The sequence below is a fragment of the Ascaphus truei genome, chromosome 6, assembly GCF_040206685.1.
Source record: "Ascaphus truei isolate aAscTru1 chromosome 6, aAscTru1.hap1, whole genome shotgun sequence".
In the NCBI taxonomy this organism is placed as follows: domain Eukaryota; kingdom Metazoa; phylum Chordata; class Amphibia; order Anura; family Ascaphidae; genus Ascaphus; species Ascaphus truei.
In genome coordinates this window covers 45792239-45814944 of record NC_134488.1, presented here as the reverse complement: position 1 = coordinate 45814944, position 22706 = coordinate 45792239, and the positions used below count along the sequence as shown (strand labels likewise).

Genomic DNA, 22706 nt, shown 5'->3' with positions numbered 1-22706 from the left:
GTCACTGCTTCAGCACAGGTGGCTCAATCAGTCCCCACTTCAGCACAGGTGGCTCAATCAGAGGTTCAGTCAAAGATTGAGCCACTGATTGAGCTGACTGAGCTGAAGCAGGAATATCCTGAAAACCTGACCTGTTGTGGGGTCTTGAGGACTGGAGTTGAGAACCCCTTGCGCTAATACGTGACTTTCATTTAGTATATCTATCTATTTATCTATCTGTGATGTGAATACATTTTCACTGATGTCCGAGAACCAGGATAAATTTGCATTTTTCTCACAAAAAAGATTGCAACCCCCCCATCTCCTAGTTTTAAACATATACTTATAGCAGCCAGCTGCGTCATACTGCTTTATGCATCAGTATTAAAGCCCATGTTTACTAAGTGATGCTATCCCTAAGACAGGGCTGTTCAACTAGTTTTACAAAGAAGCTACAAGTTTATTTTGATATCATTTTAGAGACATTTAAAAACTTGAAAATGATTAAATTTCAACATTTTGCTAACCTCTGTACCATATACATTAACATTGCTAGAGTGTCAGCTCCTAGGACCAGGGCCCTCATTACCCCTTTGTATCTGTCTGTGCGTGTTTGTCCGCACCTGTATGTAACTGTTCCTGTTTATGTCATATAAATAACTCTGAGCCCCATTGTACCAGGCTGCGGTATCTGTCGGCGCTTCAGAAATAAACGATAATAATTAATTTAACTTACAAGTGAGTTTCAGTGTGAAAAAGTGCACTTCAGCCGCCTAAGCAACTAGTACAGTATGTAACTAGCAGGAGCAGCCAGTCAAAGGGTCACACCACGGACCCTTGCAGGCCGAGTTGAAGAGCATTGCCCTAAGACATGTTATGGCTGATTTAAGTGATTGAGCGGTAAGGTCACTGAAAGCTCCCAACGCTTTGCTTTGTAACGTGTTACCGATCCTGTGGGCACTGAAAGAGTTAACAAAGCGATCCAGAAACTATAAAAAAAATTTAGAAACGTACAGCTCACAAGAGAGGGGAAGTAATCGACCCATTGGCGAAGGGTGGAATCGCCTATCAAATAAATCATTTTCCCAGATAAACAAGTGTCAGTGCGAGACACAAGTTCATATGAAGACAAGTCACAGAACAAAGGTGTCCAGAAGTCCTTCAAGAAATAGCCACCAGGAAACGGAGTAGACATCCCGGTTGCACATTTTGGTCTTGTAACTGTATCATTTCCTGAAACAATACAGTGTATAGTAAGAAAATATTCAACATATTCGTAATTTCTATGTTTGGTTTTATACCAAGTTACCAACCAATCTATACATATACTCGAAAACATCAGTGCTATAATCTCTACAGGTTTGCAGTGGCCAAGAAAGAGTTTGCCGCACCATCTGATGAATAGATATACATTAGCTAGGTAGATCTCAAACCTAAAATGGGATGAGCTGTGCGGTTGGACTATAACCCACCCTGAGGCATACTCCATACTGAGGCATACTCCATCTTGAGACATACCCCACCCTGAGGCATACTCCATCCTGAGGCATTCTCCATCTTGAGACATACCCCACCCTGAGGCATACACCACCCTTAGACATACTCCACCCTGAGACATACTCCACCCTGAGGCATACTCCACCCTGAGGCATACCCCACCCTGAGGCATACCCCACCCTGAGGCATACCCCACCCTGAGGCATACTCCACCCTGAGGTATACCCCACCCTGAGGCATACCCCACCCTGAGGCATACCCCACCCTGAGGCATACTCCATTATGAGGCATACTCCATCTTGAGGTATACCCCATTCTGAGACATACACCATTCTGAGGCATACACCACCCTTAGACATACTCCACCCTGAGGCATACTCCACCCTGAGGTATACCACACCCTGAGGCATACTCCACCCTGAGATACTCTACCCTGAGGTATACCCCTCCCTAAAACATACCCACCCTGAGGTATACCCAACTCTGAGACATACTCCATCCTGAGAATATTCCACCCTGAGGCATACTCCACCCTGAGGCATACCCCACCAAGAGGCATACCCCACCAAGAGGCATACCCCACCTTGAGGCATACCCCACCTTGAGGCACACCCCACCTTGAGGCAGACTCCACACTGAGGCATATTCCACCCTGAGGCACACCTGACACATACCCCCTGAGGCATACCCCACCCAGAGGCATACCCCACCCAGAGGCATACCCCACCCTGAGGCATACCCCACCCTGAGGCATACCCCACCCTGAGGCATACGTGACATATAACCCACCCTGAGGCATACCCGACACATACCCCATCCTGAGGCATACTCCATCCTGAGGCATACTCCATCCTGAAGCATACTCCCCCCTGAGGCATACTCCACCTTGGGGCACACACCCCATCTTGAGGCACACCACACCCTGAGGAATTCTCCATCCTTAGGCATACCCCACCCTGAGGCATACCCCACCCTGCGGCATACTCTTTCCCACAATGAGAAGTCCCTTTAGCTTTTGTTCCAACATTGCTCATTATTCCCTCTAGGGCAGTAGCGCTCAACTCCAGTCCTCAAGACCTTCTAACAGGTTTTAAGGATATCCCAGCTTCAGCACAGGTGGCTCAATCAGTGGCTCAGTCAAGCAGGGGGGGGGGGAGCAGGCACGGGGTGCAGACTGAAAACTTTGTGCACCCCTGAGCTACTGTACACTGCCAGCAAAGACGGCACAAAGACCCTGCACTCTACAGCCACCCTGCAACTCCTTTATTTTCAGTTGCCATGTTCCCCTTGGCATCTTGCACTGATATGAGATCCCACCTTGACACAATCAACAGAATCAACCACAGACAAGACTTCCCACATATAACTACCACATTTTATTGCAATGCATCAGTATTTCCCTCCTGTATTACTGCTAACCATCGGACATCCCTGCTTGTATTCAACTCAGCATAGAAACTACAGGGAAAACGTACCGTGGCACTGCGTCACGTCAACAACGTCCACGTTTTTTGGAATTTCAACGGCAATATTGGACCTGCGGTGAATAAAAAATAAATAAAAAAATTACAGGTCAAATTTACCTATTTTCTTACGTATCTCTCATTAGTTAAACCCTTCCACTTATTTGTATAAAAGAATAAAACAAAGTAGATCCTCAGACGGCCGTTAAATCTGAGCTACTATAGGCAACGCCCGTTAGTTTCCCCCGAGTTTAACAGGTATGCACAAAGCTAATTATATGCAAAAACAATGTCCGTTAGCGATCTCATTAGCATATACTTAACGCCATTTGAAGTTAGCGCTGCCTGGCGTTAGCGTCACATAACATGGCATTGTTTGCCTCACCCAAAGGCGCATTTCTTCTATCAGGTCCCTGAGTAGGTGTTTAATTAAAGTTAAAAAAGACAGAAGAGGGAAAGAACCAGGTAAATAATGACAGTTAAATCAAACCTAACTGTGGCCTTACACTTACCCAGACCCTGTTAGAGCCCTATATCAGGGTCTGGGTGGGAGTAACGCCGCCTTTATCTCTGACCTAACTATGGTCTTACACTTACCCAAGCCCCATAACAGCCCTATATCAGGGTCTGGGTGTGAGTAACGCCGCCTTTAGCGCTGACCTAACTAACGTAGCGTTAAATTCCTGCGGTAACTATAACGGAACTCTGGGGATCGGCGCTGTTACAGGGAACGTCTCCTCTGCCTATCATTAACGTCTTTTAGTAACACAAGGGCTCGTTACAGCTCAAAATAGCCCTTGACGCATCGTTAGTGAGCTTTGAAAACCCCCTTTAGTACGTAATTGATTTTAACGTCTTGTTAAGTCATTAACGAACTTCTGAGGATCTACCCCTCGGTATCTGCCCCCAAGCCATGAAATAAATATGAGCTGGGAAATTTGGAAAACAAAGACATTGCCGTGTTATATATCTTGCAAAAATATGTCACAATGCACACATGAAATTGCAAGGCACTCGTTCTGATCTGTATCAGGGACTTCAGTAGGTACAAATATGGATGGGGTGCCGGTAGCAGCTCTGGCTGGGCTATTAGGGGATATCAAAATGGCGGCTTAAATGTCCCGCATCACATGGACCAATAGGAAGCCCTAACGTCATCCCTTGTGGCTTCCTATTGTGCCGCTGGACCAGGAGCTTTAAACTGCAGGGAGATACTGGCAGCCCTACCAAGATAAGAATGTCAGGAAGCAGGGGGTCACCGGAGCTGAAAACTATGCGGTTCAGCTCGGGAGACCCCCTGCTCCAAACCTATTGAAGAGGTTTAATAGGTTTTACTGCTCATTTAAACGTGCTATCCACATAGTTGGACAGTTGAATTTCTAACAGGTGTCTTAATGGAGGACATGTTTGTTTATTTTACCTTATCTGACCCTGTACTTATCTGAGGATCAATACAGTTAAGGGGAGGGGAGAAGCTTGCTGTACAAACAATTGCTGATCACATAGTGACATCAAGCAGTGACATTACATAGTGACATCAAGCAGTGACATCACACAGTGACATCACACAAAATGGAGCAGCCAGAGGAAATCCAACCCCTCCCGAGGCTAACTTAAAAAAAAAATTACAACTACTTATAGGTGACAGAATTGGGGAAAAAAAGCTATCAGTTCCCTTGATGAGACCCCTAAAACATGTCACTGGAATGAGTTTACTTTGTTCCTTGAGGGATTGACCCTTTAACTCAGAGAGTCCACAGAACTGCGACTTCCATGACTTGGATAACTATTGCACCAGAAACTTCATGGAGTCTCTTTTGCAAAGCCTGTCACTGTGGTGTCACTGGGCTCATAGATCCTGGTAACAATATCACTCTGCAGCACTCACAAAAACTGGCCGGCACTGCAAGTTGGGCTCGACCTCTGGCCAGGCCTGGCTGCCGGTGATCAGCACGCGGAAGTGCTCTGATGTCAGCTCTCTCTGCTTTCGGCGTGTGACGGCATGAAAGGGAGGCCAGTCGGAAGCTTGCGTGGGATAGAGGGATAAAGGCATGCAGGCTGCTGCTGAGGGGAGAGTCTATCCCTCTATCCCACGCGAGCTTCCGACAGACCTCCCTCACATGCCGTCACACGTCGAAAGTAGAGGGTGCTGACATCACAGCACTTCTGGCGTGCTTACATCAGGGAGGCCCGTCGGCGTGGGACAGAGGGTTAGAGTCATGCAGGCAGCTTCTAAGGGAGAGCCAAGCCCAGCCGCGGCAAGACTGGCAGATGGGCCTGGCCAGAGGTCGGGCCCAACTTGCAGTGCCAGCCACCCGGGCAACCCCAACTCACTGGGCCCAGGACGCCAAACCCGACAGACCCACCCTGTTGGCGGCCCTGCTTCTCACTCTTGGATACTGTTTTTGTGCCTGCTGCAGAGTGATATTGGTGCCAGGATCTATGAGCCCAGTGACACCACAGTGACAGGCTTTGCAAAAGAGACTCTGTGAAGTTGGGGGTTTATGGGGGGTTGTAGGGTTGGGGTCTTTTTAATATGGGGGTCTTTTTATATGTATTGGGAGTGGGGGTCTTTTTTTATGTATTGGGGAGGTGGGATTCTTTTTAATATATATATTGGGGAGTGGGGATCTTTTTAATATGTATTGGGGAGGTCGTGGTCTTCTTAAATATGTATTGGGGACGTGGGGGTCTTTTTAATATGTATTGAGGGTGGGGTATTTTAATATGCATTTTAATATGCATTGGGGGGTGGGTGTATATTTTTTTAATATGGGGTGGGGGGGTGTCTTTTTTAATATGGGATGGGGTATGTATTTTTTTATATGCATTGGGGGTGGGGGCGTATTTTGTTTATAATGCATTGGGGGTTGGGGGGTGTATTTTTATTATGTATTTTGGTGGGTGGGGCTTTTTGGTAAGTATTTTGTGGGGGGGATTGAGTGAGAGTGGGGTAATTGACGGAAGGTGGAGGGGGGCAAGTGAGAGGAGAGAGAGGGGGGTGAGTCAGGAAAAGAGGGAGTAAGAGTGAGATGGAGGGGAGAGAAATACATGGGAAGTGGGTGGAAAACAGAGGGGCTCGTGAGGTGTGAAATGCGGGGGGGGGGGGGGCTCGCAATACCGCAGAGGGGGGGGGGCATTTGTAACTCTAGCCCTGGGCCCCAGGAAATCTGTTGGCGGCCCTGGTGAGAAGCAACAGTCGTGGCAATCCAGACCTGCACCGTGGCACAATTGGAAGGCTGTGATAGCAGTCCTGAGCCAGTTAGAGGCTGGACAGTGGATATCTTCACCTATTGCTCCAGTGGCATTTTTTTAAGGTTGTAGTCAACCGCAATGACAGTTTTTGTGGCAGGGACTCTGTGAAGATAGCAATCCACATTGTGGGAGTCGCAGTTCCGTGGACTCTCAGAACTAAATGGAAGTCGGTGAGTAGATACTCGTACTTACAGCTCCAGTGACTCAGACATTCATGTCCTCTGCAGCAATAGGCTTTACAGATAAATGCTTGTATCAGTAAAGTAGTGGCCAGCATCTCTGATAAATGTGATGGTGAGAAGGAAGGTTTACTTACTGAAGTCCCTGATATCAAGAACGAGCGCCCTGTCATTTCACATCGGCATTTTTATGTTACTGTAGTTCATATTGCCACGTTACGAGGGCACCATTGAATATTTAAGTAAAGAGAAATATACCCCCGTTTGTCTTTACCTTTCAGGACATAGATATTGTGATTATGGTAAACGACCAGATATACCTGTACCACTACACAATGAGTACCAGCTTAACTACCAATCTCTTTATGCTGTATAAACTATACAACGGATCATTCTATATCCACTGACGCAGCCGATCGATCTGTTTTGGGCTGAAATTCCCCATTGAAGTCAATGCAGATATATAATAAGCCCCATAATGTCTCCAGGGGACAATCATTTACACATTAGGGCTGGATTGTGTGGCAAAGTCTTAAAAGGCATCAACATAGGCTCACAAGCTGATGGGTTACATGTGTACTTAGTCCAACAACTATCTTGGCATTGATAAATAGGGGGAGATTCAGTAACCTCTGATACGGGTTATCTTATGGCATTATCACGATAATTGCCATTCATGTCAATGGCAGTTAATGGAGGATCACAGTGTGACTGGTGACCAATATTGGAGGTTTGTGAATCCAATTCAATATTATGATAGGCAGAATAACATGCCGCTAACGATTCATTAACTTCCATTGAATTGAATGGAAATGGAGGAATCGTTAACTGTGCATTACCTCGCTTCTCACCACACTGAATAAGAGAGATGGGCCACTTGGTGTAATCATAATGGCAAAAAAAAAAACCATTGCACACGTTATGTATTGGAATGAAACAAATTTAGAGATGATTTACGGAATGAGGAGTTTCCGTTCCAATGCGGTGAGACGCGACTCCTTGCCGCTAAAGCACTCAAGGGCAATAAAAGCATCACACGGTACATCTGGAGGTTTCACACAGTAAAAGAATTCCCCGTCTCTCTCGTCCAGATAATCACATGTCTCCTCCGCTGTTTCAAGATGAAAGGCACAGTCGCTGATCACTTCCCGGGCTTTACTGGCAAATTTTCCTTTGCAATAAATACTAGCATAGTCCATATTCCTTACTCTCCATAAAGCAGAAACGCCTTCACTCGGGTGGTGCAAGAGGATGGAAATCTTCACTTTACCTTCCCAGAAAAGAGTGAACACGATCTGGTACGTCCCATTGCCGAAATCCTCAACACTCCCCGACGCTCCCGCTTGGAGCTCAGGGGAATAAATTCTTGCTCTTAAGAAATCACCTCCATAGTTCTTCCTTTTGCCCAAATAATCAAACACATCAGCTTGGAATATTAAAGGGTCTCCAACACAATACTTGTCCTTCGGGTTGATTAAAGTTGCTCTGCTGTTCTTAGCACTGGTGGTGTTGTCCATGTGGACGAAAGTAACAATTGGGATCGTGCGATCGATATCCTTCATTATTTGTCTAACTTTGAGTTCAGTTTCCCTCTTTCCTGAATCTTCCACTGCTTCCAGATCGTCTATGTGTTCTGGACATTTTGGTAGGGGATACCGAGAGATTGCAGGCTGGTGGGAAGATATATTTCAAGAATAATCAGCACATTACCAAAAAACATCATGCATTTTCTAAAAACAAGGTTGTTGGCTTTGTCAAAGGTAATACGCTCATTATGTACATATCTTACATATGACTTGAAACTGGATATCTTCTTGCCGCACTGTTCTAATAAAGTCTGACACCAGACATTATAATGCAATATTATATCGCACCTGAGGAAGGGAGATCCCTGAAACATTGTGCGTTTGCAACCTGCAAATAAACCACGTTATTATACTATATTGTCTGGTGTCAGACTTTATTAGAACTGTGAGGCAAGAAGATATCCAGTTTCAAGTTTAACTAGGTGGCAGAAGTGGGATCCCGGCCACTCTTTAACTACCTGCAACCTTACAAAGAGAAAGGGCACCCACTACAATTATACAAAAAGAGTGCGGTAAGATCCAAAAACTCTATCTTACATATAAAGTAGATGTGTATCCAGAAAGGTTAACAGTACATCATATCTGGTAGAGATTTTGATGGTTAAATAATGGTAGATAAACGCATAGAATGTTATATATCTCATTGCTCGTTCAGGGGAATGGTAATAGGAGCAGTTAGGTAAGGAGTTATAAGACATTAATGGAACAGTTAGGGGAATTTATAGGGACCGTTTAAGGAACAGTTAGGGAAAGAGTTAGAGGGTCACTTATAGAAGTAGTAGGGGGATGAGATATATACTGAGCAGTTATAGTGTTGGTTCAGTTATGGGGAGTTATAAGGAGCAGTTAGTAGAAGAGTTATAGGAAAAAATTATAGCTGTTAGCGAATGAATAATTGAGAATGGATATAAGAGCAGTTAGGGGAGGCGTTATAGGGTGTGGTTATGAGCAGTTGGGGGAGGCGTTATAGGGTGTGGTTATGAGCAGTTAGGGGAGGTGTTAAAGGGTGTGGTTATGAGCAGTTAGGGGAGGCGTTATCGGGTGTGGTTATGAGCAGTTAGGGGAGGCGTTATAGGGTGTGGTTATGAGCAGTTAGGGGAGGCGTTATAGGGTGTGGTTATGAGCAGTTAGGGGAGGCGTTATAGGGTGTGGTTATGAGCAGTTAGGGGAGGCGTTATAGGGTGTGGTTATGAGCAGTTAGGGGAGGCGTTATAGGGTGTGGTTATGAGCAGTTAGGGGAGGCGTTATAGGGTGTGGTTATGAGCAGTTAGGGGAGGCGTTATAGGGTGTGGTTATGAGCAGTTAGGGGAGGAGGTATAGGGAGTGGTTATAGGAGCAGTTAGGGGAGGAGTTATATAAAACGTTCATAAGAGCGGTAAGGGGAGGAGTTATAGAAAGCAGTTATAGCTGCACTTAGGGAGGTGATATAGGAGCAGTTAGGGGAGGAGTTATATGAAGCAGTTATAGGAGCAGCAAGGGGAGGAGTTATAGGAAGTGGTTCTAGAGTAGTTAGGGGAGGAGTTATAGGAAGTGGTTCTAGAGTAGTTAGGGGAGGAGTTATAGGAAGTGGTTCTAGAGTAGTTAGGGGAGGAGTTATAGGAAGTGGTTATAGAGTAGTTAGGGGAGGCGTTATAGGAAGTGGTTATAGAGTAGTTAGGGGAGGCGTTATAGGAAGTGGTTATACAGTAGTTAGGGGAGGCGTTGCACAGTGCAATATTATAACCTTTCATTGTAGGTCTGAGGTGGCCTCAACCTCGATGACCAAAAAATCAGTGTAAGATGGAAGAAACTAAAGTATTGTGTCTGATGTGTGTTATGCTCTGGCAAACTGATACAAAAGAAAATGTTTGCACCGCATTATGGAACAAATTGCATCTCCTTGATACAACAGTACTCGCTGGGTTATTATTATTATTATTATAATTAAAATTAAATTATTGTCTCTGGAATTTAGGGTTTGTGTCTGTAATATATTTTGCTTTGAATATCAGGGAATTTATACCTGTAAGAGTTTTTGATGAATAAAGAAACTTATCAGCATGGCTATTATAAGCACAAAAGCCAGAGCCGTTTTGTAGTTTCTCTTGATGGTCAAAAACATTACCGCACCTACGAGAGAAAAAGATAAACGTTATGATGTGAAGACGAATACTTGACAGGACATACTTGAAAACGAGAGGAAACTCTCAATGTAATTACTTCCTAGTAAAACATTTTATAAATAAATAAATGCCAAATTAAAAATGTCTCCAGTTTTGTACTACGGAAACATAATGTATAAATCCCTCTGCCATTAAAACAATCCATGAGTTCAATTATAAGTGAGTGATGGTTTAACTTTACTTATGGTGCGTGCTGTTTCCTGGAACAAATGTAAAATCACAGTTACTCTGCTTCCTTACACAGATCTGTTAGCCAGAGAGGATCATGTTGCCACCTCAGTTAACTAGAGATGGGTGATTTTACCGGGCGAATTTGGATCCGCATCGGATCGGACGGTTACTTTGGTCCGCGGATTTCAGCGGATCAATGTCAAAAAAAGGGCGATTTGCGTTTTGTGGATTTCATATTGTTATAACCAATACACTCCGCGGATTCTGCTGCTGCCGTGGACTGATTAGTAGAACCCAATCCGCGGATTCCGCAATCCGTTGGCGGATTGTATCCAATGGCGGTTTTCGATTAATTGGCGTGGATTAAAACCGACCAAATTCTTTTGTGGATTTGACACGGCAAAACGGATTTTGGGTGGAAAATGTGAGAAAATCCAGAAAATGGATTTGGCCGGATTCGCTTATCTCTAATGTTTACCGAAGACACATAACTTGATTCATCATATTATAGAATACGCATTATATACCTCCGCTATCGCTCCTCCTATTGCTACAGACCTGTCACTTTTCTCACCTATAATAGCGGAGCAAAATAGATGCAAAGTAATCAGATTCAGTGCTGATATAAACCATCTGACACGTTCAGTTAGGTTCAGTGCTACTATGGAACCAGGCCTCCAACTAAACGTATGGAGCAGGTAAGCATGTCTATGGACAAGCCCTCCAGGGCCTCACTCCACCACCTAGCGTTCCTCTGCGGCCGCGGAGAGTGTTTATTAAATAAATATATATATATATACATAAACATATTAGATGACCAGCACTCACAGGACTTGTAAAAATATAAAAAATAATACTTCAAGAATACCACCATTTTGGTCCTGCACAGAGGACCTTCCTCAAGACAAAAATACTTTGAATACCGCCCACTTATATACTCCCCAGTACGAACAGGAAGTGTAAGATACCACCATGGAGAACTTCCCTACTGCCAACCGGAAGAGGCCGCATAATGTTCCAAGGTGTCCACAAAACACTATAAAAAGTTATTGAAAAAAATAAATGGGAAAAGTTTTCCATAGTTACATAGTGACATAGTTACATAGTGACATATGACATAGTAGAGGCGGTTGAAAAAAAGACATGCGTCCATCAAGTTCAACCTACAGTATGCTGCATTTAGATGACAGATACTTTATCCTATATCTGTACTACAGTATATTGATATAGAGGAAAACAAACAAAAAACCCCAGTGACATATCATCCAATGATATCTCATAAGGGGAACAATAAATTCCTTCCTGACTCCAAGAATTGGCAATGGGATTTTTTCAGGTACACACCTCAATTAAGGTTATATACCTACTGAGCATCAGAATTTCTCTGACAACAGAGCACAAGTACAGTAGATATCAGACATTTATGCCACCTACTTTCTGCAAGTTACTTTCCTTGTGGCTTGAATTTACCAATATTTATCTATCTAGATATTTGAACTACATGTACAAGAGTGAAGGACTTAACCCATAGACCAGAGGTATCCTTATGATTTTATTTACTATAACAATAGTCTTAGATTCAATAGAGATATTTGTATCTCATTCTCCAGACAAGTCTCTGTGACTACTGCATGATACAATTTTTGGATTGCTTGCCTATTAAGCAATTCATTATTACATCCAACAGGGTGGGGTTCAGTACCAATCAACCTACTTGTGTATCCATATCGGTTTAATAACCCTCCCTTGCCCTGTTTCTAGATCATTATCATTTTTGTCTTTACATATACCTATTCATAGGCTTAGGTAGTCATTTCACACTTTGTCAGTCCGCTCGCTCAAACACACTTTATTTTAACTTATAGATACCAATACCAATTAACTTATAGATTCCAATAAAGAGTATTTTTACTTCCAACCATATTCCACACCTGGGTAATAGAGTGCTACTTCAGGTGAGTTCTTTCTCTCTTTGGTCTCATTATCATTACAATTCTCAGCCCAAGCACCTACCCAATCCATTAACACAGTTGAGCAGGGGTTGCAGCTCCTTCCCTTCCCCATCCTCACCTTCCCTGTTAGGTACCTACCCAAGGGTATACACTGATAAGTGTGCTTTCTAACAATGTTTTAAAGACTGCCCATTTATGTATCTTCTATTTTTTTCCCTGCAAAAACACCATCCCAGTGTATTACTACTAGATTAGACCTCAGTTTATTAAAATCTGCCTTTCTAAAGTGTAAGGTCTTTGTTGAACCAAAGTAATCTGTTTTTTTGATAATTTATTTCAAATGAGATCATACTATGATCACTGGCTGGAAGGAAATCTTTTCTGGCGCTGAGGTGAGGTTGAGATGAGTGGGTTTATGATTTCTTCTGATGAACAATGACCTCAGGAAAAGGAGAAAGAAAAAGACAAGACATGCAGGGGACCTGCAATAGTGTATTACCCAAGGGATGACCGGATGTTTACAAAGAAGGAGCAATTTATTATTAAAATGACGTGGTTAAAAACCATGGATGACAATTAATAAACATACATTGATTACAATAAAATAATTAATGAACTGGTGCCTAGGCACTATCCACACTTATATAGTTTGGAACAATGTCCAGCAGTTCTGTTCTTTGCTCCGCCTGGTCTAAAATTGAAAACCTACTCACCACAGGTAAGTAGTATAAAAGCAGTGTATAAGCACTTGGTACTGGTGGTCTTGGCCTCTGATGTCGCCGTCCGCCTGGTGATATGGTTGCATCTGCTGCCGGGGGTCTGTTTCTGTGTTCCTGTGAGCGCTGCTTCCTGGAATACACCCGATCCCCTCGGCGTGATGACGTCACCTGTATTAGTCCTCGGCTACGGTGGCTCAGCGGTACCACCAGAAGGTCTGGTGGTACCGCTGAGCCACCGTAGCCGAGGACTAATACAGGTGACATCATCACGCCGAGGGGATCGGGTGTATTGCAGGAAGCAGCGCTCACAGGAACACAGAAACAGACCCCGTTCCATATTATAATATGGACAGAGGGTGAAGAAAACCTAAAACAATTCCATGAGTCCCTAAACTCATTCCATCCAGCAATTAAACTCAAAATGGATTATTCGGCAAACCTAATAAACTTTCTAGACACGACAGTAACACTGAAAGATGGCAAACTACACACATCTGTATACAAGAAACCAACAGACAGATGCAGTTACCTCCACAACTCCAGCTTCCATCCCACTCACACCATACAAGGTATCATACACAGCCAGGCTATAAGATACCACCGCATATGCTCTGACACTGAAGACAGAAACAGGCATCTCACAACCCTGACCGAATCGTTCAGACAGAAGGGATACAAACCAAAGACTAATGCCAAAACTATTACATATGCACTAAAAGCCCCATGAGAACACCTGCTACAATACAGACAGAAAGAACCTACCACACGCATACCACTAGTGACCACATACAACCCTACCCTAGAGGGAATACGAAAAATAATCAAAGATCTGCAACTCATGCTGACAGAGGATGCGACATTAAAAGAAATCTTTCCCAAACCTCCCATTCTTGCATTTAGGCAACCACCAAACCTCAAACAGAAATTAGTCAGCAGAAAACTTCACAACGATTTTAAAGACATGAATAATGGCACAAAACTGTGCAGCAACACACACTGCAAATTCTGCAAACATATTTGCCAGGATCCCACAGCCAGTCACAACCATAGAACATTCAATGTTAAAGGATCATACAGCTGCACATCCACGAATATAGTGTATATGATTCAATGCAACAAATGTGACCAAGGTTGCTACATTGGGGATACCAGCCAAAAATTACAAGGAAGAATGAATATGCACAGACACTCTATACTCCATCACGAAGAAGGAAGATACTGCTCACCTGTGGGACATCACTTCTCACAACCAGATCATTCCATAAATGATTTAAAAATCAAAATCCTCAATGGAATGTTTAAAAGCACCCAAGAACGGAAAACATTTGAGCTCAGAATGATAAGACTCTTTGACACCAAAACCAAAGGACTTAAAGTGGACATGGGTTTTCTCACACCCTACCAAAATTGTCTGTAATTATCCTGCTTGCCTCAACTCTTATCCACACTTTCTCTCCCTCCCTCCCCCCCCAGCATCCCTTCCCCCCCCCCAGCAACCCTTCCCCTCCCCACCTTTCTTTGACACTGTCTCCTGGCTTCAAACACTTAACACCCTACCTTATCTACAGTAAATATCTGGGTTTTTTTCTCTCTCTAAACACTGTTTTAGCCATTGATTCCTGTGTAAATCAGTATTGCTTGACCTGAAGAAGAGAGGAGAACTCTCGAAAGCTTGTCCTATGACATAAATTGTTAGTCCAATAAAAAAAAATTGTTAGTCCAATAAAAAAAGTATCACCTAATACTGAAGAACTCATTTATTCTGCACTATATATATATATATATATATATATATATATATATATATATATCACAACAAAACAAAAAATTAAGGAGCGCCTACTATTACAACCTGCCTAACTGTGAGCAAGTTAGCTACTGTGTTGAGACAACCTATGGGGTGGCCAGAGGGGGTATTAATTATAAAATAGATCCTATGTTATAAGGGTACCACATGTTAAATAAAATACTTTAATAAAAACTACTATAAAAAATGTAAAAAAAAAAAAAAAAATTTGTATATTTAAAAAATACATAAAAATTATTGAAAAAACACCAAAACCTTAAAAAACATAGAGTCCAGTTCCAATAAAGTGCATCCAGGTAATGGCAGCCCGTTTGAAAGGGATCACAACTCCCTTGTAGATACCTATGAAAGAAAAAGAGAAAAAAACAGGTGCACACCTAGTGCATTAAAGTAAAACAAACAATTTATGGAACATTAAAAAAGACAAATGCCCACTCACAAGTCAAACGGTAAAATAAAGCAGTTATGAGATTGGCTCTCATATGCCAGCAGTAGCGTCCGGATCAGCAATGGAGACCTGTCCTGCACGTGTGGCTCAGTCTCCTTCACCGGAAGTGACGTCCTCCCGGTCGTGGGCCCTGCAAAAGGAAATCCCTCCGGGAACCACAGGAACCACAGTCTGTGTCCTAGCTTGCTTGCGTCTGGTTGCTGCACTACCAGGAGTGGTAAGGATGTGTCCGCTTTTCTTATCTGGCTCGCCGCTCTCACACTGCAATCCAAATAGTCCATGATAGCTGTATTCAGTGGGAAAGTGCCTCCTCCGTCTTAGCCACGCCCTAATATATATATATATATGTGTGATGGATTGGATAAAATGCCTATTTCTTCATCTGTAATACTTTGCTATGATTCCTTACTCAAAATGGCTACCGCAGTTACCCCTCCCTTCAAGTAAGGAAGATGGCACCGAGGAATTCCCCTCAAATGCTGATGTGTCCAAGAAAATCTACAATAACAAGACCATAAATTATAACAACAAGACCATACAAGGACAAGACCTAACAAAGAACCACTGAGACAGCTCTTTTGCATACAAACCCCCTCCCATACAGCCCCTGTATATGAACGCAGGCTGTGTAGGAATAAAGTCAGACATTATCATACTGAACGTGTGTCAGCGTGATTTTTTCTCAATGCACGCATTACCTACGTAGGAAAATAATCTGGACGGGGACAGATACTCTGTAGATGTTTTCATCTGATCAAAATTATCCAAATCATATGTATATGTATATGTATATATGTGTATATGTATATGTATATATGTGTATATGTATATGTATATATGTGTATATGTATATGTGTGTATATGTATATGTATATGTGTGTGTGTATGTACATACACGTGCACAGTGGCTTGCAGAAGTGGATGGCGCTGCAGGTACTATAGCGGGACTACAAATCCCAGAAGCCCCGGGTTGGGTTAGGTCACATGGGCCGTTCCAGCCAATGGGGAGCGCGTGGCCATTTTGAGTGTTGGAGCAGCCATTTTGGAGGAACGGAATCTCCACCGCGGGACAGGGGGAATAACATCAGTCCTGAGGAAGCCAGCAAAGAGGACAGATGTGCCCAGGGAGCAAGTAAGCACATTGACTAGGCCAGAACTTTGCCCTAAGGCCCCAATTAGGCCCCAATCCCTACTGAGAGTAGTATTGTAGGGAAGGCCCTAGAGAGAGACTCTAACTCTTCGAGATCCACAACCGTGCCATCGGACGGACATCCATGCGGCGACTTGCGGCCTTCGGATGAGACCGCACAGGACCACCACCTGTAAGGTGTGAAGGGAGTTTTGCAGACCCTGCATTGTTGGACCACAGATGCGGCTCTGCTAAAATAGGATCCTCCTAATTCCCTGGTCGTAGCCAGGAAGGTACCACAGTGCACCACCACACTTCAGGGAGGGTAGTGCTACCTTCACACACATTGTGGTGGGATTTTTTCTGCGGACATCCAGGTGGTTCCAGGTGGCTTGTCCAAAAATACTGGACTCCCACACGCCCCAAATACATATAAAAAATACCCCCACGTCCCCGAATACATATAAAAAATACCCCATGCCCCTGATACATATAAAAAATACCCCACGCCCCCGAATACATATTAAAAAAACACGCACCCGAATACATATAAAAAATACCCCCATGCCTCCCGAATACATATAAAAAATACCCCCATGCCCCTGAATACATATAAAAAATACCCCAACGCCTCCCCAATACATTTAAAAAATACCCCCCACCTCCCCAATACATATAAATTATACCACCACCTCCACAATACTTATAAAATATACCCCAATCGTCCCAAAACATTTAGAAAATACCCCCATCATCATCTCATCCTGGCCCCCCATCATCATCTCATCTCCCCAGGCTGTCCCCCCCCATATCATTATCATCTTATTTCCCCCCCATCATCATCATCACCTTATCCCCCAACCCCCCCATCATTATCATCTTATCTCCCCAGGCTGTCCCCAATGCTACCTCATCATCATCTTATCCCCCCTCCTCTCCCCCGGCTGGCCCCCATGCTGCTTCCCCCCTCCTTCTTTCCCCAGGTTGGCCCCCATGCTTCTTCCCCCCCCTCCTCTCCCCAGGCTGGCCCCATGCTGCATCCTCCCCCTCTCCCCAGGCTGGCCCCCATGCTGCATCCCCCCCTCTCCCCAGGCTGGCCCCCATGCTGAATCCATCCCCCCCCCCAAATTTTTTTTCCCCCTTACCTTATTTCCAGGCAGTCTTCCAGGCAGGAAGCAGCAGGCGTCTCTGAATCTGACTCCGCCCCCGCTGTCCTCTCTTCACTCGACACGCTTGAGTGCAGGATGGCTGCGCCCGGCCACCCTCAGCAGACCAGCTCTTCCAGCAGCGCCCGCGCTTGACGCATCGCCGCGCTCGTCACCACCCACGCACTCGCCAGTCACCACCGCAGACGCTGTGCATCCGCCCGCAACATTGGTAATACCGGACACATATGTGTTCAGTATTACCGCCGATTTTCTACCGGACAGGCATCAGAATTACTGGCCTGTCCAGTTGAAAACCGGACATCTGGCAACCCTAATTCCAGGTGCCATGGGCACACTCAGTACTTTGGGGGACAACCATCATTGTTGTTACATTATTGTATTGTATGTACTGTATTTTTTGCCATACTGTGGGACCAAAGTAAAGACAAGTTATATAATATCTGGTGTGATATTGTTTATTGCTGAGTATATTGTTTCCTATGAGGAGAAATCCCGCTTACGCTGGGATCCTCATAGGTGGAGGCGCTGCACGCGAGATATAGCACCCCGGGCTCCTCAGAAGCGGATAAACACAAGGTGAGGGAGTGGTTGTTGGACAGATTCAATGAATAAAACATCAGCCCATCCGTCGTTAGGTGGTTGTGGGTGGGGTGATGAATATGGTGGTAAGTGCAGGTATATTCAAATCTTCAGCAGAGACAGGAGAAAGAGTCCCTTTAGGATGTACACTCACATTTGTCAAAGTTCATCAGGACTCCTGAGGAAGTTGGCCCTAAGCCAACGAAACGCGTAGAGTGTGCTAGAGGAGGAGAAAAACACATCAGGACCTGGACAATCGTGACGTCAGGCCCCTCGAGGAAACAAGTGCCTTTTCCAGAGGCCGCTGTAGGAGAGGACATGAGGCAAACTTAGGAGGAGAGACGTCCACCAGAGCCCGACGGAGAAGAGGAGAGAAAACCAACCCTATCACAAAAATACCTTTTGATGCCCTGATGAACATTGACAAATGTGAGTGTACATCCTAAAGGGACTGTTTTTATATGTGCTTATTGTATTAAAGTTTTTTTTACATACTGCACTATCAGTCCCTCTTTCTCCTGTCTCTGTTGAAGATTCGAATATACAGTACCTACAACTATCACCATGTTCATCACCCCACCCACAACCGCCTAATGATGGATGGGCTGCTGTTTATCCATTGAATCTGTCTAACAACCACTCCCTAACCTTGTGTTTATCTGTCTTCTGAAGAACCTGGCTGCTTCTTTTCAGAGGTTGAGTAGTTGCTATAGATTTTATTTATTTTATTTGTTTCCAAATAACTATTATCTAACTTCTGTATTATACATTGCCTAAGTGATTTTGACCTTAGCCACCACCGGGTGGCGGTGTTGCATTACCTTTCACCAGTGGGGAAGCGCCGATCAGTTTGTTTTCTTCACCAGAAGCAGAGGCTTTGGCCCCCGGTTTCCCTTAGGCATAGTGGAAATGGGGTTACATCTGGATAATTAAAATCCCACATAATGCAAACATGACCCAGTTTTGATGCCTTCTCCATCTGCAAAAGTATTTTAGCTTCCTCAATCTCACAGATATTTGGTGGTTTATAGCATATTCCTACAAACATTTTCTTTATACTTTTACCCTCACTGCTAATTTCTATCCCCCAGGTCTATACATTTTCATCATTCCCTTCATAAACATCTTCCCTTGTAATAGGTTTTAGATCCGGTTTAACATGTAAACATACTCCACCTCCTTTTCTATTTGCTCGATCCTTCCGAAAAAGGGAATAACCCTCTAAATTAACTGCCCAGTCATGAGTTTCATCCCACCATGTTTCAGTAATGCCTATGAAATCATACTGCTCCCTTGCAGCTATTAGTTCAAGCTCCCCCATTTTATCTGTCAGGCTTCCTGCATTAGCAAGCATGCATTTAAGTTTTTTTTCAGTCTGTACTATTATCTTGCAGGGATATCCTGAAAACCTGACCTGTTAGTAGGTCTTGAGGACAGGAGTTGGTTATCCCTGTTGTGTGTTGTGTGTGTGTGTGTGTGTGTGTGTGTTTGAATAACCCTTTTTGACATTGATCCACTGACCCAAGGAACTGCTTGATCCACTGCGGATCCAAATCTGCCCCCAAAATGTGCCTATCTCTAATTAAAAGCAACAATAATAAATATGGGCAATTTTTTTTATCTTACAACCAAAATGCACACAGGCATGTGTGTGTGTGTGTGTGTGTGTGTGTGTGTGTGTGTGTGTGTGTGTGTGTGTATATATATATATATATACGAAGAAAAAGGAGATAACCTCGCATCCACTCCAGCAAAATAATGGTCACCATAAGCCAGTATATAATGGAAAAATTTCCATAGCAGGCGGTGCTCACGGGTCAATAGTAGTAATGTGGCAAGAAAAAAGAAGCCCACTTAAGAGCACTCAGGTATACCGTATAGAAAATAACAATTTATTAATTGACACAAAGAGATATAGATAACAGTACAAAAATGTTCAAAATTGGGCTAGGACCCCTGATACGAATACTACCCAAAAAGAAACACTGTTGCATGGTATAGGGATAAACTATCAATGTAAACCCTAATGCCTTATATAGACAAAAAAGTGAGAATCACTTAGATATGCAAAAAACTCTTAGACAGGCTATTTCAGATTCCAAGTAAATGAGACATGCATCTGATGTAATAAGTCCCCGAGGACATGGAGTGATTAACCATTATAAACAATACTTCCTCATCAAGCATAAATTCCGCCGGAATCTTTTTACCATGCAACAGTGTTTCTTTTTGGGTAGTATTCGTATCAGGGGACCTAGCCCAATTTTTAAAATTTTTGTACTGTTATCTATTTCTCTTTGTGTCAATTAATAAATTGTTATTTTCTATACGGTATAACTGAGTGCTCTTAAGCGGGTTTCTTTTTTCTTGCTATATATATATATATATATATATATATATATATATATATATATATATATATATATATATATATTGTGATGCAGTCACTGTCTCTAGGTCCTGGAATAGGGCAGCTATGGGACTTTCCAGCGTACATAAAGTTAATTCCCCCCAGAGTAGGTAGTTCAGCCGCAGATAATCAGGATGAACGGCTGATTGAACAAGGAAGTGTTTTAAGGCAGACACAGAGAGCTGCCATTGAGAGAAACTGCTGTTCACAGAGAAGGGGGCAGAGAAGAGTTCTCCCCATCTGTGGAAGCTGGCACAGCCCCCTAGACCCGCTGAACAAGGTCACGGAGTCTGCTGGGGCTACCAGGGTCTTAATCCCAGGAAGAGGAAGGACGGACATGACACCGTGCTGAAGCAGGGATATCCTGTCCTTAACATTGGACTTACAGAGGAGAGATTCTCTAAGCTCTCATGGGGCTGAGCTCCCCTAAGAATTAAGGACGCGAGACCGCGCTGAATTGGGGACATTCAGTCCTTAACCTTGCAGAGGGATTCTCTGAGCTCTCGTAGGGTCCAAAGAGAACTACCTGGAGCCCCAACAGAAAGAGAAGAGCTAAGTAACATATTAATGTACTGAAGACTATGTTGTTTCATATGCCAGGGCATGTTTTGGGGTGGTAACCAGTTTAGCTGTCAATCTAGTTCGTAAGGGCTGAAGATGCATGTATAGTTAGTCTCTCAGACACAGCAGTAGACATTTATTTTATGATTTGTTTTGACTTAAAGGGACGATGGGCCTGTTAGGGTATAATTTATCCTTGTAAATAAACCCTGTATAGAGAAACACTATGTTTCCTGCCTTAATCTTGGACATAAAATCCTATGCTGTGATGGAGACATTACTATATATATACAGTATATATATATATATATACTAGCTGAGAGACCCGGCGTTGCCCGGGATGTAAATGCGTAATAGGTAGTATTATTTATAAATTGTGGAACAATAGGTGAGTATTTGTTGTAAAGGTTGGATAATAATATTGAAAAGAAAGATGGAAGAAAATGTAATACGATGTTGTATAAAAATGGTTTATTGTAACCACACCACAGTACAATGTATATTTTGGTGCCATAAGTGATGTAAAAATGTGAGGCGTGTGTCCTGCTAGGGTGTGAGGCGGCGGGTGGCGCGTGGGTTGTGAGTGCTGTCTGCGAGTGGGGGTCCTGCTAGGGTGTGAGGCGGCGGGTGGTGCGTGGGTTGTGAGTGCTGTCTGTGAGTGTGGGTCCTGCTAGGGTGTGAGGCGGCGGGTGGCGCGTGGGTTGTGAGTGCTGTCTGTGAGTGGGGGTCCTGCTAGGGTGTGAGGCGGCGGGTGGCGCGTGGGTTGTGAGTGCTGTCTGTGAGTGGGGGTCCTGCTAGGGTGTGAGGCGGCGGGTGGCGCGTGGGTTGTGAGTGCTGTCTGTGCGTGGGGGTCCTGCTAGGGTGTGAGGCGGTGGGACAGTGATGTCGGTGCGTAGGGGCGGGAGGCAGCAGGTGTGTGTGGCGGCAGGTATGTGTCGAGTGTGGCGGGTGTCTGTTGAGTGCGTGCAGCGGCTGTGAGGCGGTGGGTGAAAGGCAGAGGCGGCCGGAGTAAGGGCAGGTGAAAGGCAGAGGCGGGGGTGGGGAGGCGGTAAGGCGGGCAGGAAGGCGAAGGGCAGCGGGAAGGGGAGGAGGGGGTGGTGGAGGGGGGCTAGGGGTGGAGGAGGGGGGCAAGGGGTGGAGGAGGGGGGCAAGGGGTGGAGGAAGGGGGAAGGGTTAGAGGAGGGGGAAGGGTTAGAGGAGGGGGGAAGGGTTAGAGGAGCGGGGGGGGGAAGGGTTAGAGGAGCGGGGGGGGGAAGGGTTAGAGGAGCGGGGGGGGGGGGAAGGGTTAGAGGAGGGGGGGGAAGGGGTGGGAGGGGGTGGGAGGGGAGGGGGGTGGAGGGGAAGGGGGTGCAGGGGTGGAGGGGAGGGGAGGGGGGGTGGAGGGGAGCGGAGGGGGGGGTGGAGGGGAGCAGAGGGGGGGGAAAGGGGAGCGGAGGGGGGGAAAAGGGAGCAGAGGGGGGGGAAAAGGGAGCGGAGGGGGGGGAAAGGGGAGCAGAGGGGGGGAAAGGGGAGCGGAGCTGGGAAAGGGGAGCGGAGGGGGGGAAAGGGGAGCGGAGGGGGGGGAAAGGGGAGCGGAGGGGGGGGAAAGGGGAGCGGAGGGGGGGAAAGGGGAGCGGAGGGGGGGGAAAGGGGAGCGGAGG

General features: G+C 44.8%; 1 protein-coding gene across 2 annotated transcripts in view; it reads right to left on the bottom strand.

Annotated features, from left to right (window-relative positions):
* The window catches only part of LOC142496967 (NXPE family member 4-like), a 48344-nt gene that overhangs the window by 3472 nt on the left and 22166 nt on the right, over window positions 1-22706 (bottom strand). The window contains exons 1-5 of one of the 2 annotated variants that reach the window (XM_075604107.1): window positions 15026-15559; window positions 9962-10068; window positions 7331-8043; window positions 2952-3013; window positions 994-1212 (exon numbers count right to left, since the gene is read on the bottom strand). In XM_075604107.1, coding sequence (XP_075460222.1) covers window positions 994-1212; window positions 2952-3013; window positions 7331-8043; window positions 9962-10060 — 1093 coding nt within the window. In that variant the 5' untranslated portion in view covers window positions 10061-10068; window positions 15026-15559. Of the gene's footprint in view, window positions 1-993; window positions 1213-2951; window positions 3014-7330; window positions 8044-9961; window positions 10069-15025; window positions 15560-22706 lie in introns of those variants that run through there. The other variant, XM_075604106.1, reaches the window with a different exon arrangement.